The sequence below is a fragment of the Equus asinus genome, chromosome 6 (genome assembly GCF_041296235.1).
Source record: "Equus asinus isolate D_3611 breed Donkey chromosome 6, EquAss-T2T_v2, whole genome shotgun sequence".
Lineage (NCBI taxonomy): Eukaryota > Metazoa > Chordata > Mammalia > Perissodactyla > Equidae > Equus > Equus asinus.
In genome coordinates, this window is record NC_091795.1 from 51,482,372 (window position 1) to 51,502,947 (window position 20,576).

The 20,576-nt window shown below is 35.0% G+C and overlaps 1 protein-coding gene across 1 annotated transcript in view; it reads right to left on the minus strand.

Moving 5' to 3' along the window:
• Nucleotides 1-1,796: 1,796 nt before the first annotated feature.
• PAPOLG (poly(A) polymerase gamma) overlaps nt 1,797-20,576 on the minus strand; it is a 29,637-nt gene continuing 10,857 nt past the window's right edge. The window contains exons 7-22 of the mRNA XM_014839316.3: nt 19,115-19,226; nt 16,849-16,938; nt 14,614-14,752; nt 13,872-13,944; nt 12,995-13,115; nt 12,618-12,702; nt 11,932-11,985; nt 9,915-10,034; nt 9,376-9,485; nt 7,092-7,213; nt 6,670-6,845; nt 6,179-6,267; nt 5,877-6,097; nt 5,268-5,333; nt 5,020-5,076; nt 1,797-3,216 (exon numbers count right to left, since the gene is read on the minus strand). Of these exons, the coding sequence (XP_014694802.1) occupies nt 3,118-3,216; nt 5,020-5,076; nt 5,268-5,333; nt 5,877-6,097; nt 6,179-6,267; nt 6,670-6,845; nt 7,092-7,213; nt 9,376-9,485; nt 9,915-10,034; nt 11,932-11,985; nt 12,618-12,702; nt 12,995-13,115; nt 13,872-13,944; nt 14,614-14,752; nt 16,849-16,938; nt 19,115-19,226 (1,734 nt within the window). The 3' untranslated portion in view covers nt 1,797-3,117. The remainder of the gene's footprint in view (nt 3,217-5,019; nt 5,077-5,267; nt 5,334-5,876; nt 6,098-6,178; nt 6,268-6,669; nt 6,846-7,091; nt 7,214-9,375; nt 9,486-9,914; nt 10,035-11,931; nt 11,986-12,617; nt 12,703-12,994; nt 13,116-13,871; nt 13,945-14,613; nt 14,753-16,848; nt 16,939-19,114; nt 19,227-20,576) is intronic.

The following is a 20,576-nucleotide window of genomic DNA, read 5'->3' on the forward strand; positions in this document are numbered from 1 at the left end:
CACCATACACTTTCAGAAATATACCACAGAAAAACCTTATGGAAAAAATTCCAGACTCTGGTATTATTCAGTCCTGGAAAGCTGTGGTTTCTAACTCCTCCTGCCCCCTTTTTTAGGGTCATGAACCACTTTGAGAGGCTGACGAAAACTATGAAATTTCCCCCAGAAAAATGCATATAAACAAAAACTTCTTACATACATTTGCAAAGGATTCCCTAAAGTCCAGGATCCCCATGTTAGGAATTCCTATGTCAAAGCTGTGGGACACAGCGCAAATAAATTTAGCCCATTTCAACACTGCCCATCCTCACTTCCTTGCTACTATAGTAAACATTTTAACGTTACTAAACTGTTGCCTTAAGACAAAGTTACTCTTATTGTAAGCACCAACATAATCTTAAAATTCATTCTCCCGCTCCTTTATAAGGTTTTAAGCCATGTACCCTGTCTCTTAAATAAGTTAAGTCCCTAAGGTTTAAACTAGCAGATAACTGTTTTCCTTTGATATATACTATTCTTAAGTCAGTCACTGAAAAATGAGATTAAAATTTAAAACCCTTGTGAAAATGAACATGTGTCTACATATTGAAGAACAGGTTATTTGACTTTATAAACCACTTCTAGGTTTAGTTTCACACTTGAAATCAAACACTTCTACTTCTTATCTCTGGACATCATAACAAGTGATCCCAGACCATCCCTTCCCCTTTTACTTACTTGGAACCAGTACAGTGGAGGTCTCCTACTATGGGAGCAGAATGTACTGAACTTTCCACCTACGGTACAGGATAGAAAACACTTCATTTCTGACCAAACCCACCATCTCAAGAACATCTGCTCCTGATGCTTGGTAACTCCCCAGTTACCACACAGGTTGAAGACTGCTGTCTTTGAGGAGCCTAATGTTGCACCAGTGGCTATGTCTTAACCCCAGGCTGAATGGATCCTTAAAACAAGAGAAATGACTATACTATAGTTGCTTTCTTATTATAAAAAAAAAAAAACTCCACTAGTCACTCCAAAGAATCTGTTTATATAATAGGGTAAACATAGGTAATTCTTAAAGAGACTGTGAAGACTGATAATAGAAGGGGATAATAGCTGCATATAAATACAGAAATGTAAACACATCACATATATAAAATTTAACCAAATCCCTTACTAAAGAATTTTTCAAAGTTTGTAGTCAGGTGACAATTTTTTGGTCCTTTCATAATCATTCCCTTTTGTTCAAATAGCGTATTTGTAGAACAAACCTCAAAATATTTGATCAAAGGAAAAGGGTCAGCTAAGAGAACAGCTTTACCAAGGAAGCTACAACTTGGTTATGGGATTTTGTTCTTGTCTTTTGCTATGTAAAAAATGAACAATGGCATAACCATTATTATTTCCTTGTTCTTCTTTACTTCTAAGAAGTCTTTCTGTGAAAGTGAAACACTAGAATTTCCATTTCAGAGACCTGGGGCAGGGAACAGGAGTGGGAGAATGAGGATACTGCTCTCAGACAATCAGGATTCAAGTATTCAACTCAAGGGTGAAGAGCTTGCGAGAGAAAATGGACTGCTCTTACTCCACTGGCTAAATGGCATCCCATGAATCCTATACAATACACAGCCAAGTATTTTCCCTGCACCATTCAAATGTACCATTTTGTGTTTTCCTACTGGACCTACTAAATGATGAGTGAAAGCGGAAGAAGGTAATATATACCAGCATTCCTGGCTGTGCAATCTATACATTTTCATTTTAAGAATAATTCAAGCATAATCCATATTTAAAAAATTAAAGAGAGACAGTAAAGGTTTTAAAGTTTTCTCTTTGAAAAGATGGTATCTTACAGTACATACAAAAATACTCTGAAAATACATACGACTTCATTTACAAAACACTGAATCAACATATTACAAGAATTACATGGTTATGGATTTTAATAAACTGAGCATGCGTTCATGAAACTTAAAAAATATTAAGAAATGCATTGAAAAAAGCAGTGTAAAAAAAGACAACTTATGTAGTTAAATAAAAATTACAAAGGTCCTGAGCCAATTAATGGTTGGTAACAATGTCATTCAAAAATGCCTTCAGGTTTCAATAAAATCCACTGCTTATTTCTGCATGCCTAGTCCATGAAGAAACTGTCTGAAGTTGTGGGGTAAGTAATGGTCAGGAATTATCATGCCAAGTTAATTTTACACCTCAAAAATACAAGTTTGCCGTACTTAAAGGTATCTTATTTTGATGCTGGAATGAGATGCTCCTCAGTAAAAAATACCAGTCAACTAACAAGGATGGCATGAGACACAATACGTAACAATTTCACCATTCATATACTGACTTTCAGTATCCTGGTTATATTTTGATTCTTCATAAAGATGCATTTTGAAGGCCTCCACAGGAGGCAAAATATTGAGAATTTATGGTGCCCAACTCTTATGTAATCACTGGACTAATCCTCCCTGCTAACTATGCAACATTTGGACAGAAAGGCACAAAAAAATAAAAAATTAAATATTCCAAGTGCCAATCTGGAGAAAAAATAATTTAAATCAACAGAACAGACAATAAGTACATCTACACAAATGAAGAAAGCTGAAAAGATACCTCACATTCATTTATCTCAGGATTCACAAAGTGGCTTCAATGCTAAAGTAAATATGTGTTAACATTTGGAAAATTACAAGACAATTTTTTTTTTTTTGTTTTCAACTTTTTCAGTTCTATACAATGATTACAACATAAGACTTAAAAAAAGGAAAAAAAAAAAAGAGTTCAGGACTTGTTTTATCAGTGTCCAAAGAGCCAAGAACTGGTTCCCATAACAGAGAAACAAGCATCGAAAGTTAAGGCAGTAAAACCTCCAACGCAAAGCCATACTATTGTAGATGACAATTTGATAGCAGGTGATCCTCAGAGAAGTGTATGTAGCAATCAGTGAGAGAATGCTACAGCATCTGCAGGTCAAAGTGTGAGAGTTCAAAAACCACTTCAAGGTCGTTAGGCTGATGACTGTAACTTTCACCTTATTTTATGCATGACAGCCACTTCTCTTTTAAAAAGAGTGGCTGCATCTATGCCGCTAAATGATTGCATATTCACTTAAGTAAGGAGGCACTGCTTTTACCGATTGAGGGTCAGTCGAATGGAATTTTTGATGACACGGATGTTATTTGCTGGAACTGGAGATGATGAATCTGGTAGTTCTTTACTGGGTAGTCTCTATCAGAAAGAAATAGAAACTGTATGTTACAAAGGCCCAACTAGTAGATCAGTCACAAAACTGAATTTTTCTGGAAATCCTTTAAGCTCCTAAACACTCAAGTCTGTGTTGAATATTTTCTCCCAATGTTTCATAGGCATTTCTTGTTGGGGGGAGTTTTTTTTTTTTTTACAGTCAGAGGTGAAAAGCAGAGGGATAGGGAAAGGGCAGAAGTGGGAGGAGCATAGGTATAGGAAAGAGGACTTTGTTAAATCAACTGCCACTTCCAAACTGAGAAATGCATAAAGAACAGAGTCTTCCTAAAAGTCAGGCCATGGTAAAGAGAAATAGGAAGTATATGGTCACTAAACAGGAATCTCTTGGAGTGTAAGCTGAAAAACGAGTGTGTGTTACAGAGGAAAATTTGATAACCAATTATATCCTCAATCAGTTTCTATAATGCATTCGTGCAGAAGAACACTATAACCCAACCTGTGAGGCACTTAAGTTCTCAGGAAAACTGACTGCAGTCAGGCTGGGTAACTTCAGTGATGGTGAAATTCAGGGAAGTCTATATGAAGGCTTTTGTGGACACTAAAGATTATTATATAATGAAGGCAAAGTCCAACAAATTGAGAAACATAGACAGACCTTGACCCCCAAAATACAGATAGTTGTGTGATTGAAACAGTACGTTAGCTTCTTGTCAAGAGAGAACTACAGGAGTTAATTCTCCTCTCAGGTTACCTTGGCTAAAAGTATCTATATCACAGGCACATCCATTCAGAAAAACAAGAAAAATTTCAGACATACATAAAAGTAAAGAATAGGACAATGAAGATTAGGTGCTACAACTAAGACTCAGACATTATTAAAATTTTGCTACATTTGTTTGGTTTATGCTCTTACTCTTTATACTTGAAATATTTTAAAACAAAACCCAGATATGTTATTTCATGCTTTCACACTTGAGTCTCCATGTCAAATTTTTTTCTTCCATTATCACACATAAAATAACTAAACACCCATATTTTTTGCAATCCATTCTTATGTTAAAAGAAATTTCACAAATTCTACAACTAATAGAAAGTATGAGGACACTTTCTATTTTGCTTTAGAATGGCCAATAAATCCTGGGGAACCTGGCAGGGTGGCAGCTGCTTGTGATGAGAAGCACTTTATTCTTTAATGAGGGTGAAAATACGCCATTTTGTTCACTGTAAACACTCAGGGAAGGGCTTTCTCTGTTTACACGACACTGATTTTTCGAGCACCTGCTTATTAGCTTACCATGCTTAATACTACTTTATTATCAGTTTAAATGGTAATTCTTTGAAAAATAAATTTTTAAATTGAGATTTAGGAGACTCTTTAGTTCACGTTTTAAAAGTACTTACTAAACACTGGTACATTTGGTTCCTCCAAAATATTATTAAGTATAGTTCCTAATTAGCAAACCTAAATTTTGACAGTAAGCAGTGGTACAAAAGATATCTTATCAAATGTTGGTAAGAAATTATTGTGCTGAGCACTAAACTGCTTCTTTAAAAATAAATAAAAAACAAAGGTTGAAGATAATCTGAATAAATTATGAAGTCTTAAACTACTCTGTCTTCTCTAGACTTCTGAGGTACATACATTTAGGACTTCACACTTTGCTATTTCCAGCCCCAACTCCCAACTACACTGCTGGTCTTTGAGGACAGGGACAAAGGAGTAACCTTTCCTTCACCCAGTTAGGCTCTTAATAAGCTTTTTGTATCTGTAGATTATCTATGAATTTTTACCTACGTATCCTACCTATGAATAAGACTATTTGTTACCTTTTTGCGTGATGTATCAATAGTTGGAATAGGCATACATTCTCCTCCAATGGTATCCTAAAAACAGAACAATTATATACAAGTGAAAACTTTCTTTCCTATATGTAAAAGCTTATTTCTACATGAAATAAAACATAAGCAAAACTTGCAAGACAGATCTAATCTGATCTTCTTTTGAATATACTACTTTCTCTGATACATGGCTCTTTAAAAGTAAATAGTTTGAAGTACACTATTAATATATTTACCACTGATTTTCTTTTTCTGTCCTCAGCAGCACGAGATTCCTTAAACGTTGATTCCAGTCGAATAAACTAAAATATAAACATTAAAATGAGTTGCTATTATTACCTACAAAAACCATACAAATCTATATAAAGTGAGAAACTAGTGATTAAGGCTATCATCAAAACTACAAAAATGGGTTGGTGAGGGAAGGAAATTTAAATTAGATTGAATTCAACTGCATCCATCCTTAATTTCTACAGTTTGCGTTAGCTTTTTGGTTAAATCGATTCGGATTATAACAAATAAAATAGTTTTACCACCACCTACTGGAGAAAGAGGAGATCAACATTATGACACACAATAAATGATTATTTAGTCACCAGTAAAGACTTCTGTGTATGTCAAGGAGAAACTAAGACCAATCATTCAATTTTTCTGACACATTAGTAATTTGAATTTAGGATGAACAATTAGTATTATTCCTTTAGGGTTTGGGTAAATATTCTTTTTAAACAGTCAAATCCTAACAGAACATTAAGAAAGCTATGGAGAATTGTGAGTTCAAATACTATTTTAAATTAACTTTTAAAAAATCAAGTGCTGAATCACCACTAAAGTTTTAACTTTACCTTTTCTATGTCTTTCAACCTCTTGGAAGACCCATCTATGGATGGGGAATGGGATCTTTTGGGCGTAACGTTCTTAGCTATACTTGACATTCCATTTAGATGTGGTTGTGCCGGGGCAGGGTTGTGGGGTGTTGTGATTCTAGGAATGACATTTCGTCCTACTACAGTAGGAATGGTGCACACAGCTGGGGGTGATACAGCTTTTACTGCAGAGTCAACTTCTGAAAGGGAGAAAAAGAAAGATTTTAGTAATTAAATATATATGTAGTAGAATCATTATCAACACGAGTGTAGATACCTACTTGCACCAATGACTGGAATAGACAGTCCTTGAGCTGGTGGAATACTCAGTGGCTTTTCCACAATTACGGCAGCAGGCTCAGCATTATTCCTATTAAAAGTGTTAAATTATCATCATTAAATATTTAAGTATTACTTATTTAAAACACTCAACATTTAGGATTACTTCTTTCAAGTTCTCCTACTTTAACATTTCACTGAAGGAAGAGATAAGGGGAGAAAAAGGCAGAGGACCCAGTGAGAATTAAGACAAAAAATTAAATAGAAAACCTGTGTGTTTCTGGGTACTTATCTAGTCCCACATTACTCATAAACGTATACCATGTCCCACAGGATTACCACGAATTGTCAAGTATTTCTAAAGAAAAAACTGACTAGCAGCTGGTAAAAAGAAAATCTTTTAACAATTAAAAAAGGTACAGCAAAGGTAAAGAAAAGTTCACATTATCCTCAAACAAACTGAAGACTGAAAGGACAATTTTGAAACACAGACCTTTCAGTTTCTCCTGCAGGAGGAACATCAGGCTTGGAAGGTTTGTTTGTAGACACTGGGGAATTAAAAGGTGTTCCATTGTCAGTGTCTCTGGAGCTATCCAAACAACTGCCATCCAGAGATGATCTTTTGGATTGAAGTCCACTTGAACTTCGACTGACATCAGAAAGACTTTGCTGAAAGAGTAGAAAGCTTTTAGGATTTCAAAAAGCAAATGAGAATAATGACTGGTTTCAATTCTGAAGTACATATAAAACACACTATCTTTGTGATTCATGAAGGTGAGTTTTTAGTCCCAAATTGAACCCCCTGTACCTTCCCTCTGAATCCCAATAGGAATGGGAGCTGTAAGAACGCAAACTGGGTCCCAGGATCATTTGTGTGAGTGGCAACACACTGGAAAGTTAAGATTACAAACTCACCTTTTTCTTCTTTTGAAGAATCTCTGCTGGAAGGTAGTGATGAAGTTGTTTTTTTTTAACATGAGTTGCTTCAATTTTCATTCCTTCCTTTAGCATGTTTATATTGTTTGCCTGTCTGTACACTGTAACAATGTCAATACGTTACTAAATGGGAAACTTCTTTCTGAACCAAGGACTCTTTTCTTTTTCTGAAACGCGTACCTCTTATATCTCCCTACGACTACATAAACACACATTCCTCTTACAGAACAAATTATTTCTAAAACATTTTCACCATGTCACAATCCTACTCAAGTACCACTAGTTTTCTCATGTCCAGCTTCTAAGAGTTCCCCATAGTCAAATCTCATTAACAAAATGAATGTATGCAAAAAAGGTTTTTCCAAATTTTGTCAGCTGTCTTCCCAAAAGGCAATCTCTTTTCATAATTATTTGCCCAAGTCTAAGCTAATCCTTATACCAAATACCCAACATGTAATTCAAGCTCTCCTCTCCCATGAAGCTTCTTTTACTGCACTAATTATAGAACGTCAGATGTCAGAAGCCATCTAGAAATACATTGTTACTGTACAGGTGAGGAAATGAGGCTCAACAGCCCTGAATGCCTGGCTGGGATTGGCCTAGATTCCCATTCTAGTGCTTTTCACACTTTATGAGAAAATCAGTTTTATTAACTACCACATAAATTATTTAATGTATAGTCATGTATCGCTTAACAATGGAAATACTTTGAGAAATGCGTCGTTAGGTGATTTCATCATTGTGTCAACATCAAGTGTACTTAAACAAACCAAGATGGTACAGCCTACCACATGCCTAGGCTATGTGCTACTAATCTTATGGGAACCACTGTGGTATATGGGGTTCATTGCTGACTGACAGGTCATTACGCGGAACATGACTATATTAACTGTGAATATTCAATCAGATTATAAGCTTACTGAAGACATGGACGGGAGGCTTCTTTTGCACAGTAACTACTGTGAAATGTGGTTAATTAATCTCTTGGGAACTCAGTATCTCTATCTGGAGGAGAACATTTTATCAATCTATAATAAACAGAGCTTCCAAACCTCCCCCTTTTGAAAAATGAGCCCAAATTAGAATGGAAAAATTTATATCTATGTTTTCTTTCCAGATTGCTTATAGAAGAATCAGCAGGAGTGCTTGTTCAACTTGCAGATTCTCTGGCTCCACTCCCAGAGAGTGTGATTCAGTAGTTCTAAGGCAATGCAGGAATCCACATTTTCATGACAAATATGACAGCTAGCTGAATAGAATTTAGAAAACCCAGATGAGCCAAACCAAGAATATTAATAGTAATGAATGTACATTATTCCAGATTATTAAGACAACTCCAAATTTATAACAGATATATTAAGATAATCCAGAAAGGCGTTATTAGGGAGCCGGGTGTTCTAAAAGACACTCTTTTCACTGATTCTGAAACATATTCAGCAAGCCTATACTGACTGATATTTACTTCATATAAAAACGTAAAAATCAAGTCATCTTTATGACAGTGATTACAAACCCTGCCTGTGCACACTAAGAATCACCTGTAGTTTCTTTTTTTAAAAAATTTTTTTTTAAAGATTTTATTTTTTTCCTTTTTCTCCCCAAAGACCCCCGGTACACAGTTGTATATTCTTCGTTGTGGGTCCTTCTAGTTGTGGCATGTGGGACGCTGCCTCAGCGTGGCCTGATGAGCAGTGCCATGTCCGCACCCAGCATTCGAACCAACGAAACACTGGGCCGCCTGCAGCGGAGCACGTGAACTTAACCACTTGGCCACGGGGCCAGCCCCTCACCTGTAGTTTCTTTAGTCTTTCTTTTTGTTTTAAAACAGATACAAAACTTAAAGGGTTCAAGAATATTCAGTGAAGTCTCTTCACCACTGTCCCCTAGATACACCTGGTTCCTCGTTCTAGAAGCAACCAGTTCTGCCAGTTTCCTTTTTTAAAACTATATATCATTCCAGAAATACTCTATGTATTTACAAGCAAACATGCATATATTCTTTACTTATTTATATAAATGGTAGCACACTATAGACACTGGTCTGCAATCTATCCCCCACCCACAACTTAATGTCTTGGAAATTGTTTCACCATGCCTTTACTTTTTTTAATAGCAGCATAGATTTTCATAATATGGATGTACCACATTCATTTAACCAATTGCAGAACTTTAAAAAATACAGCCAGCCGGATCCCAGGCAGATGATACTGCGTTACATACAGCCAAGGTTGACAACCACAGCTTTATGATGACAAAATCTTACCTGTATCAGTAAATGACTGTATATCGTACGTCAAGTCTATGTTAACACTTTCTGCATTCTCTACTCTCCGAAAAATTATTCCAAGGAACCACATTGATACGTAATTGTTGCTATAAAAAAAAATTTTAAGAATTTCCATTAATTTTCTACAATTTTATAGATGCTATTTTGCAATTAAAACTTGGTATCTGTGGACACGTAAATACAAATTACAATGGTCTGGCCAAATTCTTAACACTGACACTAAGAACACAGGTGAGTTATCCTGTGTTGTCATAGAGAGGATTAAATGGCTTTGAAAATGACTTACTAAATATATACTTAAAGATGCTCCAAATATTGTGTTGGAATTTTTGCCGGAGTGTGTGAGCTACCAACGTAGCATGTACTTAGTTTTAATGCATGACCACTCATGCTCAAATATACTAATGTATCATCCCTCATCAATGCCTAATAAATAACAATCTCACAATTGATCTTAAATAATGCATATGTCAAATAGCATCATTTAAGAAATATAATATTAAAAAATAACTTACTCTTTATGATGTTCTTTATTTCCTGGGAATGACTGAGGATTTACATGGGCAAGAGTAATAAATTCATTCCGTTCCAAGTTCCCAACAAGTACACGGATTTTGGATTCTACTAATCCAACCCTAAAATAAAACAATGGACAAGATTTTTCACATTAAATTGGGAAGCTACATCCAAGTAAACCAAACAGCATATTAGCTATCATGCTTTACAAGTTCATTTAAAAAATTCAGTCCACTATATTAGCGACTGTTTAAAATACCATTCCAGTAAGTGACAAGTTACTTAGAGAATCTGTGTGTGTCCCCATCTCCTTTTTTAAAGAAGAACTGATCTATTTAATGCATTCCCAATCTAAAATACCCTGCCTGTTAAGACCATAAAATAGTCATGATTTGAGCATGAACAAAAACTCTTGGTTAATCTGATTCAAAATCTTTTTCCACTTTCAAATCTTATGTCTAAACCCTAAAGCTAAGATATGTTTAAATAATGTGAACAAAAAAAGCTAATAATTCGCGCTTAATTCATGAAATAAATATGCTCTGTTTCATTTCAATTTTGTTCTCACAAAACTGATACAAGATATTGCATTTAAAAAAAATTCATAGGGCAGGCCCTGTGGCATGGTGGTTAAGTTAAGCATGCTCTGCTTTGGTGGCCAGGGTTCACAGGTTTGGATCCTGGGTGCAGACCTACGCCACTTGTCAGCCATGCTGTGGTGACGATCCACATACAAAATAGAGGAAGACTGGCATAGATGTTAGCTCAGGGCTAATCTTTCTTCCCCAAGCAAAAAGAGGAAGATTGGCAAATAGACGTCAGCTCAGGATGAATCTTCCTCACCAAAAAAAAAAAAAAAAAAAAAAAGAATTCACTAATATCAGACCAGATATTACTAAAATATAGAAAGTTTCATCAGATTTCTACAACTTTATCTCACTTATGAAACGTGATTGCTGTCAGCTATCATGTTAACTTCTTAATGACTTTATGAGTTAGAACAAGAATATTTTACATTTTCTAAACACTTGAAAAAGCTTACACATTATAATTGTGTGTGCTTCAACAGCAGATATGCAAAACACTGAATTATTCCTCAGTGTTATCTAAGTGAGAGGTTGGCAAACTTTTTCTATAAAGGGCCAGATAGTAAATATTTTAGGCTTTGTGGGCCATATACTTCGTATTACAACTATTCAGCTCTGCTGTATAGCAGGAAGGCAGTCACAGACAATATATAAATGAGTGAGCATGACTGTGTTCCAATAAAACTTTATTTATTAAGACAAGTGGCAGACTGGATATGGCCCAGAACATAGTTTCCTGACCCTGATCTAGACAAATGAAATACTCTGTTTTAGTGAACAGATTCTTTTCAGGGTCCCTTTAACTATCTGAAATATATGTTAAAGCCTTGATGCAAAATAAGACAGTATTGTTCTGTTTTCCTTTTCTAGGAGTGAGAAGTGACAACCATCTCTGGTGGCCTAGAAGCTTCTGCCTGATGGAGCTTGGGATGTCAAGACACTGGAGGCAAAGGGAATGAACTTAGATGCACTAGAAAGAATGCACTGCTCCTTGACCAAAAATATCTCCTATCTGTTGACAGAAGCTTAAAATCTGAAACCTTTCATGCCACCATCTCCTAATTAAAAGAATATGTAAGTGTCTTTTCCTTCTAGTTTTGATGGGGAAAACATGATGGCAAGGATGGAAAACTCAGTAAGAGCCTAGGTATCAGAATCATTCAATACCTCACAATTTTGCTTAAATCCAATGCTTAGAAGTAACAAAAGGCAAAGACCCATACGTATATCCTTATCTTGTGTCACTTCTGATTCTGAAACATTAATTTGATGGCATTTCTCAAACACTGATGCTCCATGGTCATGTAAAATAGTCACCAATAAGATTTAATGATTTTGAAAATAGAGAAAGTATTTTGTAAATGGTAAAGCACTACATAAATATGTTATCACCACACAGCAGGTAGAGAAGATGAGATATAAGTCTTACCACTCCAGATGGTTTTCTTCTGTTGATGCACTGGCAGTTAATACTATATAATGTCTATGAAGAATTTTCAGCAAGATTCAGGAAAAAAAAAAAAAGCAAGACATACTGTTAGGGTCTGTTTTTCCATTATTATTTTTTCTTTCTCTCTCCCAACGAACAAAAGAGTTAATATAGGCACACAATTTATAAAAATTAAAACATGCTCTAATTTTCAAAAAATTAATTCTAGACATGCAATTATAAAACAATTCATGGGGCTGGCCCAGTGGCATAGTGGTTAAGTTCGTGAGCTCTGCTTTGGTGGCCCAGGGTTCGCAGGTTCGGATCCTGGGCGTGGACCTACACACTACTTATTAAAACCCATGCTGTGGAGGTGTCCCACATACAAAATAAAGATCAGGATAGATGTTAGCTTGATGAAACTCTTCCTCAAGCAAAAAGAGGATTGGCAAGGATGTTAGCTCAGGGCCAATCTTCCTCACCAAAACAAGTCACTAATTGTTTTTTTTTGGGTCAGATACTACTAGAACATAGGAACTCTTGCATTACTTAGGATTTCTGCTAAGCTATTCTCTATTTCATTCAAAATATAAGTGACAATTGTCACCTATCATATATAAACTCTGTAGGTTTAACATTCTTCTTTTTTAAACATACACATACACAAAATGCAAAATTTCAAATACCTATACTTTTGAAAAAAATTTGGTGGCTCAAGTAGTTTGGACCAATCTGATTTCCCTTGAAGAATTTCATCCGTAACTGCGAGACCTAAATTAAAAAAAGAGAGAGACTGATTTTGAAAACTGACAATTGTATTATCACACAACCCCAAAACCTCTAACCCCAACAAATTCTTGAGTGAAAAATCAATTTCAACCACACTGGGCTGGCTCCATTTTTGGCCTTAAAATATTATCATACATTTTTGAAAACTAACTACTGAAAAAAATACACATTTGAAAGAATTTTTAGAATAGGCATAACTGCAATAGAGAACAAAACTGTTGTCAACCAAAAACTTGTGGGAATATGTAAAGGACAATAGGGCCAACAGGTTTACCTTGTTTAAATTCTTCTACCATTACTGTTCGAGTTGATGTGGACACATTATACGTAGAATTCTGTTGTGGGTAGGCAGGGGTGATTATGGGCATGAGATGATACCTATCTGATGGATTTACCTGTGAAATTAGAAGCAGAATATTTGATCTATTCTCCTATTTCAGTTGTCCTCACTTCATTTCCCCAAAAGTCTGAAGAATATGAAATATAAATTTAATACTACATTTCCTCAATGCTAAGAAGTACATTTCCCCTCCCCAACTACATTTATTTCTGAAGTCAGATGTGTCTGATCAAAGGAAACTCTGTAGAAGTTTATTTTACCCAAGAAAAGCTGTTAAACTGATGGTACATTTATAAACAATGGAAACACAGTATCATAGCTGCAAAAAGCATTATCTGGTCCAATGGTTCTCAATCCTCTTTCCACATCTACTCACTGGATGACTTCCCCTAGGTTACTCAGAGGAAGGAGCACTCACTTTAAAAGCAAATTAAAACGCAAGGTGAGTGAGAGTTATGCTATCTTGGAACAATGAATCTGCTTTAAATTGCACTGCAAAGTAAATTTTTTATATATTTCAGTACTTTAACTATTACTAGAAACTACTTGTAAGAGAGCTTTTAACAATGGATTATGACATTTTGGTTGATACAACCACTCATCTAGTCTTACATGGGTGATTTTTAATGACATAACATTTGGATCAGCATTGGAGATACAAATCATTTGCACCAAACACAGGAGAAGAAGGGAAAGAACTATATTTATATGGAAGGAAGAAGAGCAGGGATAAGAAGAATTATCTTTAGCCTATAATTTAGAGAATCATCCTTTTCCTAAAAGGGTTAATGAAATTCCCTAAGTCACATACCCGAGGATCCCAAACAGGCAAATTCAAATTGCTTTCTTCAGGTTGCTTCAGCAGCACAGGATTTGGCCATTCCCTAATATGAACAAGGCAAATTACTCACACAGGACCTCACTTCAGGAACTATATGAAACATTAAAATCATCAGACTCTGTTCCAACTTTCATATGGCTAGTATTTCGGGTATTTGATACTGGAGACAAAAAAAAAAAAAAAAAAAAAAAAGAAATGGCCAAGGGAAGGAAGCATACAAAGGAAAAAGCTGCTTATTTTAAAGCAGTGTTCTCTGAAAGGGCAAAGACTGCTTTGGCCATTAGCCGTAACTGATTTAAACCTGAATTTTTCCCTTTCTTCTCATTTGCTTTCGTGGATTTAACTCTGATAATTTAAGAACAGCAACAGCTAATATTTACTGAAAATAGTCCTAACAAATCCATGCAGTAGCTCTGATTATCACCTCCATTTTACAGATGAGATCTTAAACAACCTCTATATAGCTAGTATTTGGCAGAGCCAAATCTTTTGTGACCACTCTCTCAAGCTAAAGGTCCACATTTACAGATCACCCTAGAAGAAAGTGCCATCTGGTGTTCCATCACTGCCTCAAATTTGATGTTTTTAAACTTTTAACTTAAAAAAGGAAAGTAAGACAACAGAAAAAGTCTATACACAGCTCTCAAATTTCCAAACAAATTTACATATAGGCAGAGGTCAGTAAATAGTGAAAATACACATAATTACTTACCACTTGGAAAAAACTAAAAAGAACTTATGAACTAAAGTAGAAGCTGCTGCATTTGGATATAGTTGGCAAGTTCTTGCAACTAGCATTGCCCAGGAGACACCACCAAGGAATCCCAGCATGTTGGAATAGATACCACGTCCTAGAAAATTAACATATTTCTTAATTATTCTTAGGACCCACTATCCATGACATTCAACTATGAGGAACAGGATAACCTCCTTCCCAAGACTGTTCCTCAGAACTCTTTTCCCCTAAAGAAACATTAAAATCAACAAGCAGACTTTCATGCTAGTCTTATTAGTAAACCATAAGCTGCTCATCTTACCCCCTACTTTGCCTTCCACTACAGACACCTCAGTTCCCTGCCTCAGTTCTGAGTGCCCAGCTGGGCTCTACTGATATTTCTGATCTTTCTGATTACTGGAATTTCTGATCTTTCAATATCTACAGTTGAGAGAGAAACAAAAGGAAGGAGCAAAGAGATTTGGAGGGTCTAGAAGTAGGGAAGAATAAACATTTCATTAGTAATCATATTCATGGGCATTTTAAAGTCAAATGTAAAGTTGAGGAGTCAATATTTTGCAGAATTTGGATACTCTCCATAAAGTACAATATACCATTGATATTACTCATTCCTTGTATGATTGTTTCCTATAGCAATCCATTAAAAAGTATTACCATATTTCATCAAACCTAAGATATCTCAATTATATAATATAGCATTACTTTATGTCTAAGCAAGAGAAATACAAAATATCAATTTGTTATGTTAAATGTAAAAAATATGCACCTAATAACTGACAAAACATGGTATTTAATTTAATCTGTAAGGAAAGACAAATTGTTTGTGATATCCCTTCCTTGCAAATTACTTTATCCTGACTATACAAGATAACTGAGCCAAACGACAAATTCTACTTGCTTAAAGTCTTCTTAGATGTGCAGTGTCCAATATGGTAGCCACAAGTCACATGTGGCTATTTTTTTTCTCTTTTTGTAACAGCTTTATTGGGACAGCATTCCATACCATAAGACTCATCCATTTAAAGAATAAAATTCAATGGTTTTTAGTATACTCACAATCGTGTAACCATCACCATAATCTGGAACATTTTTTTCACCACAAAGTAACAGTCACACCTAGGCAACCACTAATCTATTTTATTCTCTACTGATTTGCCTATTCTGGACATTTCATAAAAGTGGAATTGTACAATATGTGGTCTTCCGTCACTGGCTTCTTTCACTTAACATAATGGTTTCAATGTTCAAATATGTTGTAAGATGTATCAATACTCCATTCCTTTTTATTGCAAAGTAATATTCCACATTATGGATACACCACTTTTTGTTTATCCATTCCTCAGTTTATGGACATGTGGTCGTTTCCACTTTTTGACTATTATGAATAATGCAGCTATGAATGTTTGTGTACAAGTTTTTGTATGGATATATTTTCACTTCTCTTAAATACTGTTTAATTTTAAATTTAAATTAAAATTTTAAAAAATTAAAAAACTCAGTTCCTCACCTCAACAGCCACATGGTTACTGTATTGAACAGCAGATATGAAATATTTCCATTGTCACAGAAGGTTTTATTGAAGAGCACTGTTTTAGACTATGTAAAACGTGGTGCCAGAAGTGCAGCACTTCTTAACTGTAGTTACAAATAATACAAAATGTGCTGTGCCAGCTCAGGACTGGGCCTTTTCTGAACCATATCCTATTTATATACATATATAAATTAGTGCCGTCCCAGGCTTTATTAGAACAGTGTTATAAGGTTTTAAAAAAACACCACCACCACCACAAGTTAAAACTGTCACCGGAGGCTCTTCATTTAATAGATTTACTGAATAACTACTATCAACTAGACTCTTTGCTGATGATGGGGAGACAAAGATGAGTAAGACAGTTCCGCCTACAAAGAGCTCAAAGACCAGAGAGGGTTTTACCTCTTCAAGTTCTAACTCATTCTGATTGCCTGGCTGAAACCTGAGATGGAAAGGCAGGAGCTTTTAGTTTTCACCCAAGGGAGAAGGAGGTAGAAGTCACACATCAGAGCAGCATAACCATTGCACCTGAAAAAGAAACAACTTCTCCAAAACTCATTGGACCTCAATCCTTGACAGTATCAATAGGTTCAGGAGTTTCCATATGTGCTTCTATCATTAGCAACTGAAAATTATAATTTTATAATGCAAACACAAAATAAAAGACTTGGGATACTTACGTTTTGCCCATAATTTGACTGCTCTTAGAGTGAGTCTAAAAGTTTCTTTGTTTGGCACTAAATGCAATATTTCATCAGTAACTCTACATCCTGAAAAAGATAAAGCATTCATTTTTCATTATGCAACAAAACCCAGTTAACTCAAATCCTCTTCTAACTTCCATACTCTCAAATGCTAAAAATACCAAAGACGATAAAATGTGAGGGTTTATTTTCTATGGGTTTGAAATTCAGCACTTATATATGAGAAATCACTTCAATTTTAAAGAATTAAAAAGCACATGGGTAATGCAATCCAACATTAAAATATGAGATGGGTCTGAATATCTTTTTAGCTTTCTTCCACATCTGACTTCATTGTTAGTCAAACGTCTCCCAGTTATAAACTGTTATTACTTCAATGCTAACCTCATCCACAAATACTGTGATGTACCGTTGCACTTTGGAAACCAGTGGTTTTCAAAGTGCGGTCTGTGGACCCCTGGGAATTGTTAGGTCAAACCTATTTTAATAATAACACCAAGGCTTTCTTTGCCTGTTTCACTGTGTTAATGTTTGCACTGATGGTGCAAAAGCAGTGATGGGTAAAACTGCTGGTACCTTTGTAATAAATCAAAGCCACAGCCAACAAACTGTACTAGTAGACAATATATCTTCACCGCCAAATGTTTGCAGTTAGAGAACAGGAAAGGAATGTTATGTGATGTTTGAACATGTTCAAGGTAAGCTGAACTATCTGCTTTTTTCTAGGAACACTAGTTTTACTGGAAAGAATGACAAACTATGGTTATTCATACTTGGATATTTAGCAGACAGCTCCTAAAAAATGAACAAAGTGAGCCCTTCACTTCAAGGAAAACAAATGACAAAATTTGTTGCCAATAATAAAATTCAAGCTTTCAAGTAGAAATCAGAATTTTGGACAACTAGTATCTGCTTCTGTGAGCTCGACAGTTTTCCAATACTTAAAGACTTTTCTGACGAGATTGGTGGTGATATTAATGAATTAAATGTGATTTTTTGCAGATATTTTATAATGAAATGTGTGTTAACATTTAGAAGATCCAAATAACTTTGAGAATCAGTATTTTCCAAATCATCACGGCATGACAGTACAAAATCACACCTGGGTAAAAGATCCAGTCAAAGAACAAGACAGACAAATGGATTTTAATGTAACAGAGTACTAAAAGTTAATTGATATGGTTTTAGATTCTATATTCTAATTAACTTTTTTAAAATGATCACTTTTATTCAGAAATAAAAATAAACTACCTATATATGCTACAAACGTAGATGGACCTCACAAACTTTATGCTAAGTGATAGAAGCCAGACACAAAAGACCACATATTGCATGATCCCATTTATATGAAATGTCCAGAAAAGGCAAACCTACAGAGACAGAACGTAGATTAGTGGTTGCCTGGGACTGGAGGGGTGGAAAGGGAAATGACTGTAAATGGGTATGAGGGATCTTTTGAGGATGATGAAAATGTTCTGAAATCGGATTTGGTGCACAACTCTGTGAATATAGGAAAGACAACAGAATTGTACACCTAAAAAAAGGTGAATTTTATGGTATGTAATTATACCTCAAACAAAGCTGTTGAAAGAAAAAAGAAATTGTCACCGGTCAAGTTTTGGTGTAGTATCAAAGAATATCCACAAGTATCTGAAAAGGCTATTAAAATACTCCTCCCTTTTCCAATTATATATCTTTAAGAGGCCAGATTTTCTTCCTATGTGTCAATCAAAATAAAGTATTACAAGAGCTTGACTGTAAAAGGTGATATGAGAATCTAGCTTTCTTCTGTTAAGTCAAATACTAAACAGATTTGCAAAAATGCAAAAAATGCTATTCTCACACAAAAATGTATTTATATTCACTTACAATGGGTTTATTTTTATTTTAGAATGAACTAATAAATACTTAAAATTTTCTGATTTTATTTATAATATGGTAATTATTGACAGATACAACCCACATAAACACAAGGTCTTTGGGGTCCTCAATAATTTTTTAGAGTGTAAAGGGGTCCTGAGACCAATAAGTTTGAGAACCACTACTACAAACATTTCAAACACATTTGTGTTTTTTAAGATGCTTAAATGTGGTCAGATTATCTGTATAAAGAAAATTACAACATCATTTTTAACTGAGTTAGTCCAATCCCTTAAAGAGTCGATTAATAGTTCTGCAAAAAGATCTCTATTTGCCTAATCATTTTCAAGCAGGTTTCTGAGATTTCTTTTCAGAAGCTTACCATTTAGGCTGCGAATACACCTTATATCAAGGCTTCTCAGTCGAGAGTCGTCTCTTAGATCTAAATTATCTGATATGGTTTGTATTGCCAGTCTCGCAAAGACTAGATCAATCTTTGGAAAAATGCAAAAAAAGAGAAAAATATTACGTTTTCTCCTTCTAGTCCATTCTTTCCCCTCCCCACCTCAAAAATGTAAAAATTTTAATTAGTTTGGGAAGTTCTACCAAAACTTCAAAAGGCCTATGTAGGCAATCTCACATGGGAAAATCAGTGCAAAGTTTTGCGAGACAAATTAAAACTTCAAATTAAGGAAGAGCATTTTAATTTTACCATATATGCCAAGCATTAAAAAAAATCAAAACCTTATGAGTGAATTTCTAGATAAAGATGGCAGATCCAACACACATTTACATTCATTCCCTCTTGAAACCTCACTAAAATACCAGCAAAATCTTGTTTTGCTTTTTGTTTAGTTTTACTTTGTTTTTAAAAGTATAACCCACTAGGACAGAGAACAGAAGGAGACAACATCAAAAACTATGAAAGCTGGAAAGCAGATGGATAAGCGGTAACAAACTTGGCAGATCTAAGCAGAGAGGAAAAATACTGTACCTTGGAAATAAGGACAAGAGGCTGTAAATACATAAATAAAAAGAAATATTTAGAGAAAAAAGTATTCTTAGAAATTAAAAATATGACAGCAGAAATGGAAAACAATGGAAAGTTTGGAAGATGAGAAAACCCCAAAAAGCAGAAAAGTATAAAATATGAAAATGTGGTTAATAAGTGGGAAAGAGAGTTAAAAAAAAAAAGAAGGCAGTCCTAGAGGTCCAACATACAAATGTTAGGAGTTCCAGAAAGAGAGAAAACAAAGGCAGGAAATCCAATCAAATTCAATACAATTTCCAGAACTGAAGGACAGGAGTTTCCAAATTGAAAGAGACTTCTGAATGCCCAGCGTATTTGGTTGAAAGGACACATACCAAGTATATTACCACGAATTTTACAACTGTGAAGACCAGGAAAAAAAAATCATACAAGTATCTAAAGAGACAAAACAGATCACACCTACAAAGGATGAGGATGAGGAATCAAAACGGCATCATACTTCTTAACACAGTATGGAAGCTAGAAGACAACGAAGCAAGGCCTTCAAAATTCTGAGAAACATTATTTCCTACCTAGAACTCTATACTCAGGCAAACTATCAATTTAGTGTGAGAACAGAATAAAGACATTTTTAAACATGCAAGATCTCAAAAATACGTGCTCTTTCTCAAGAAGCTAGTGGAAGAGAGCCACTAAAATGAGAATAAGTTAAGAAAGAAGAAAACTCTAGAGAGAAGCAAAAGGAAATCCCAGGATGATAGTAAAGAAAGATGTCGAGATGACAGCTGTCTATCAGTATTGGAGAACAAGGAGTGTGAAATGGAACAGGTGAGAAGACTCAGTGAGACATTTT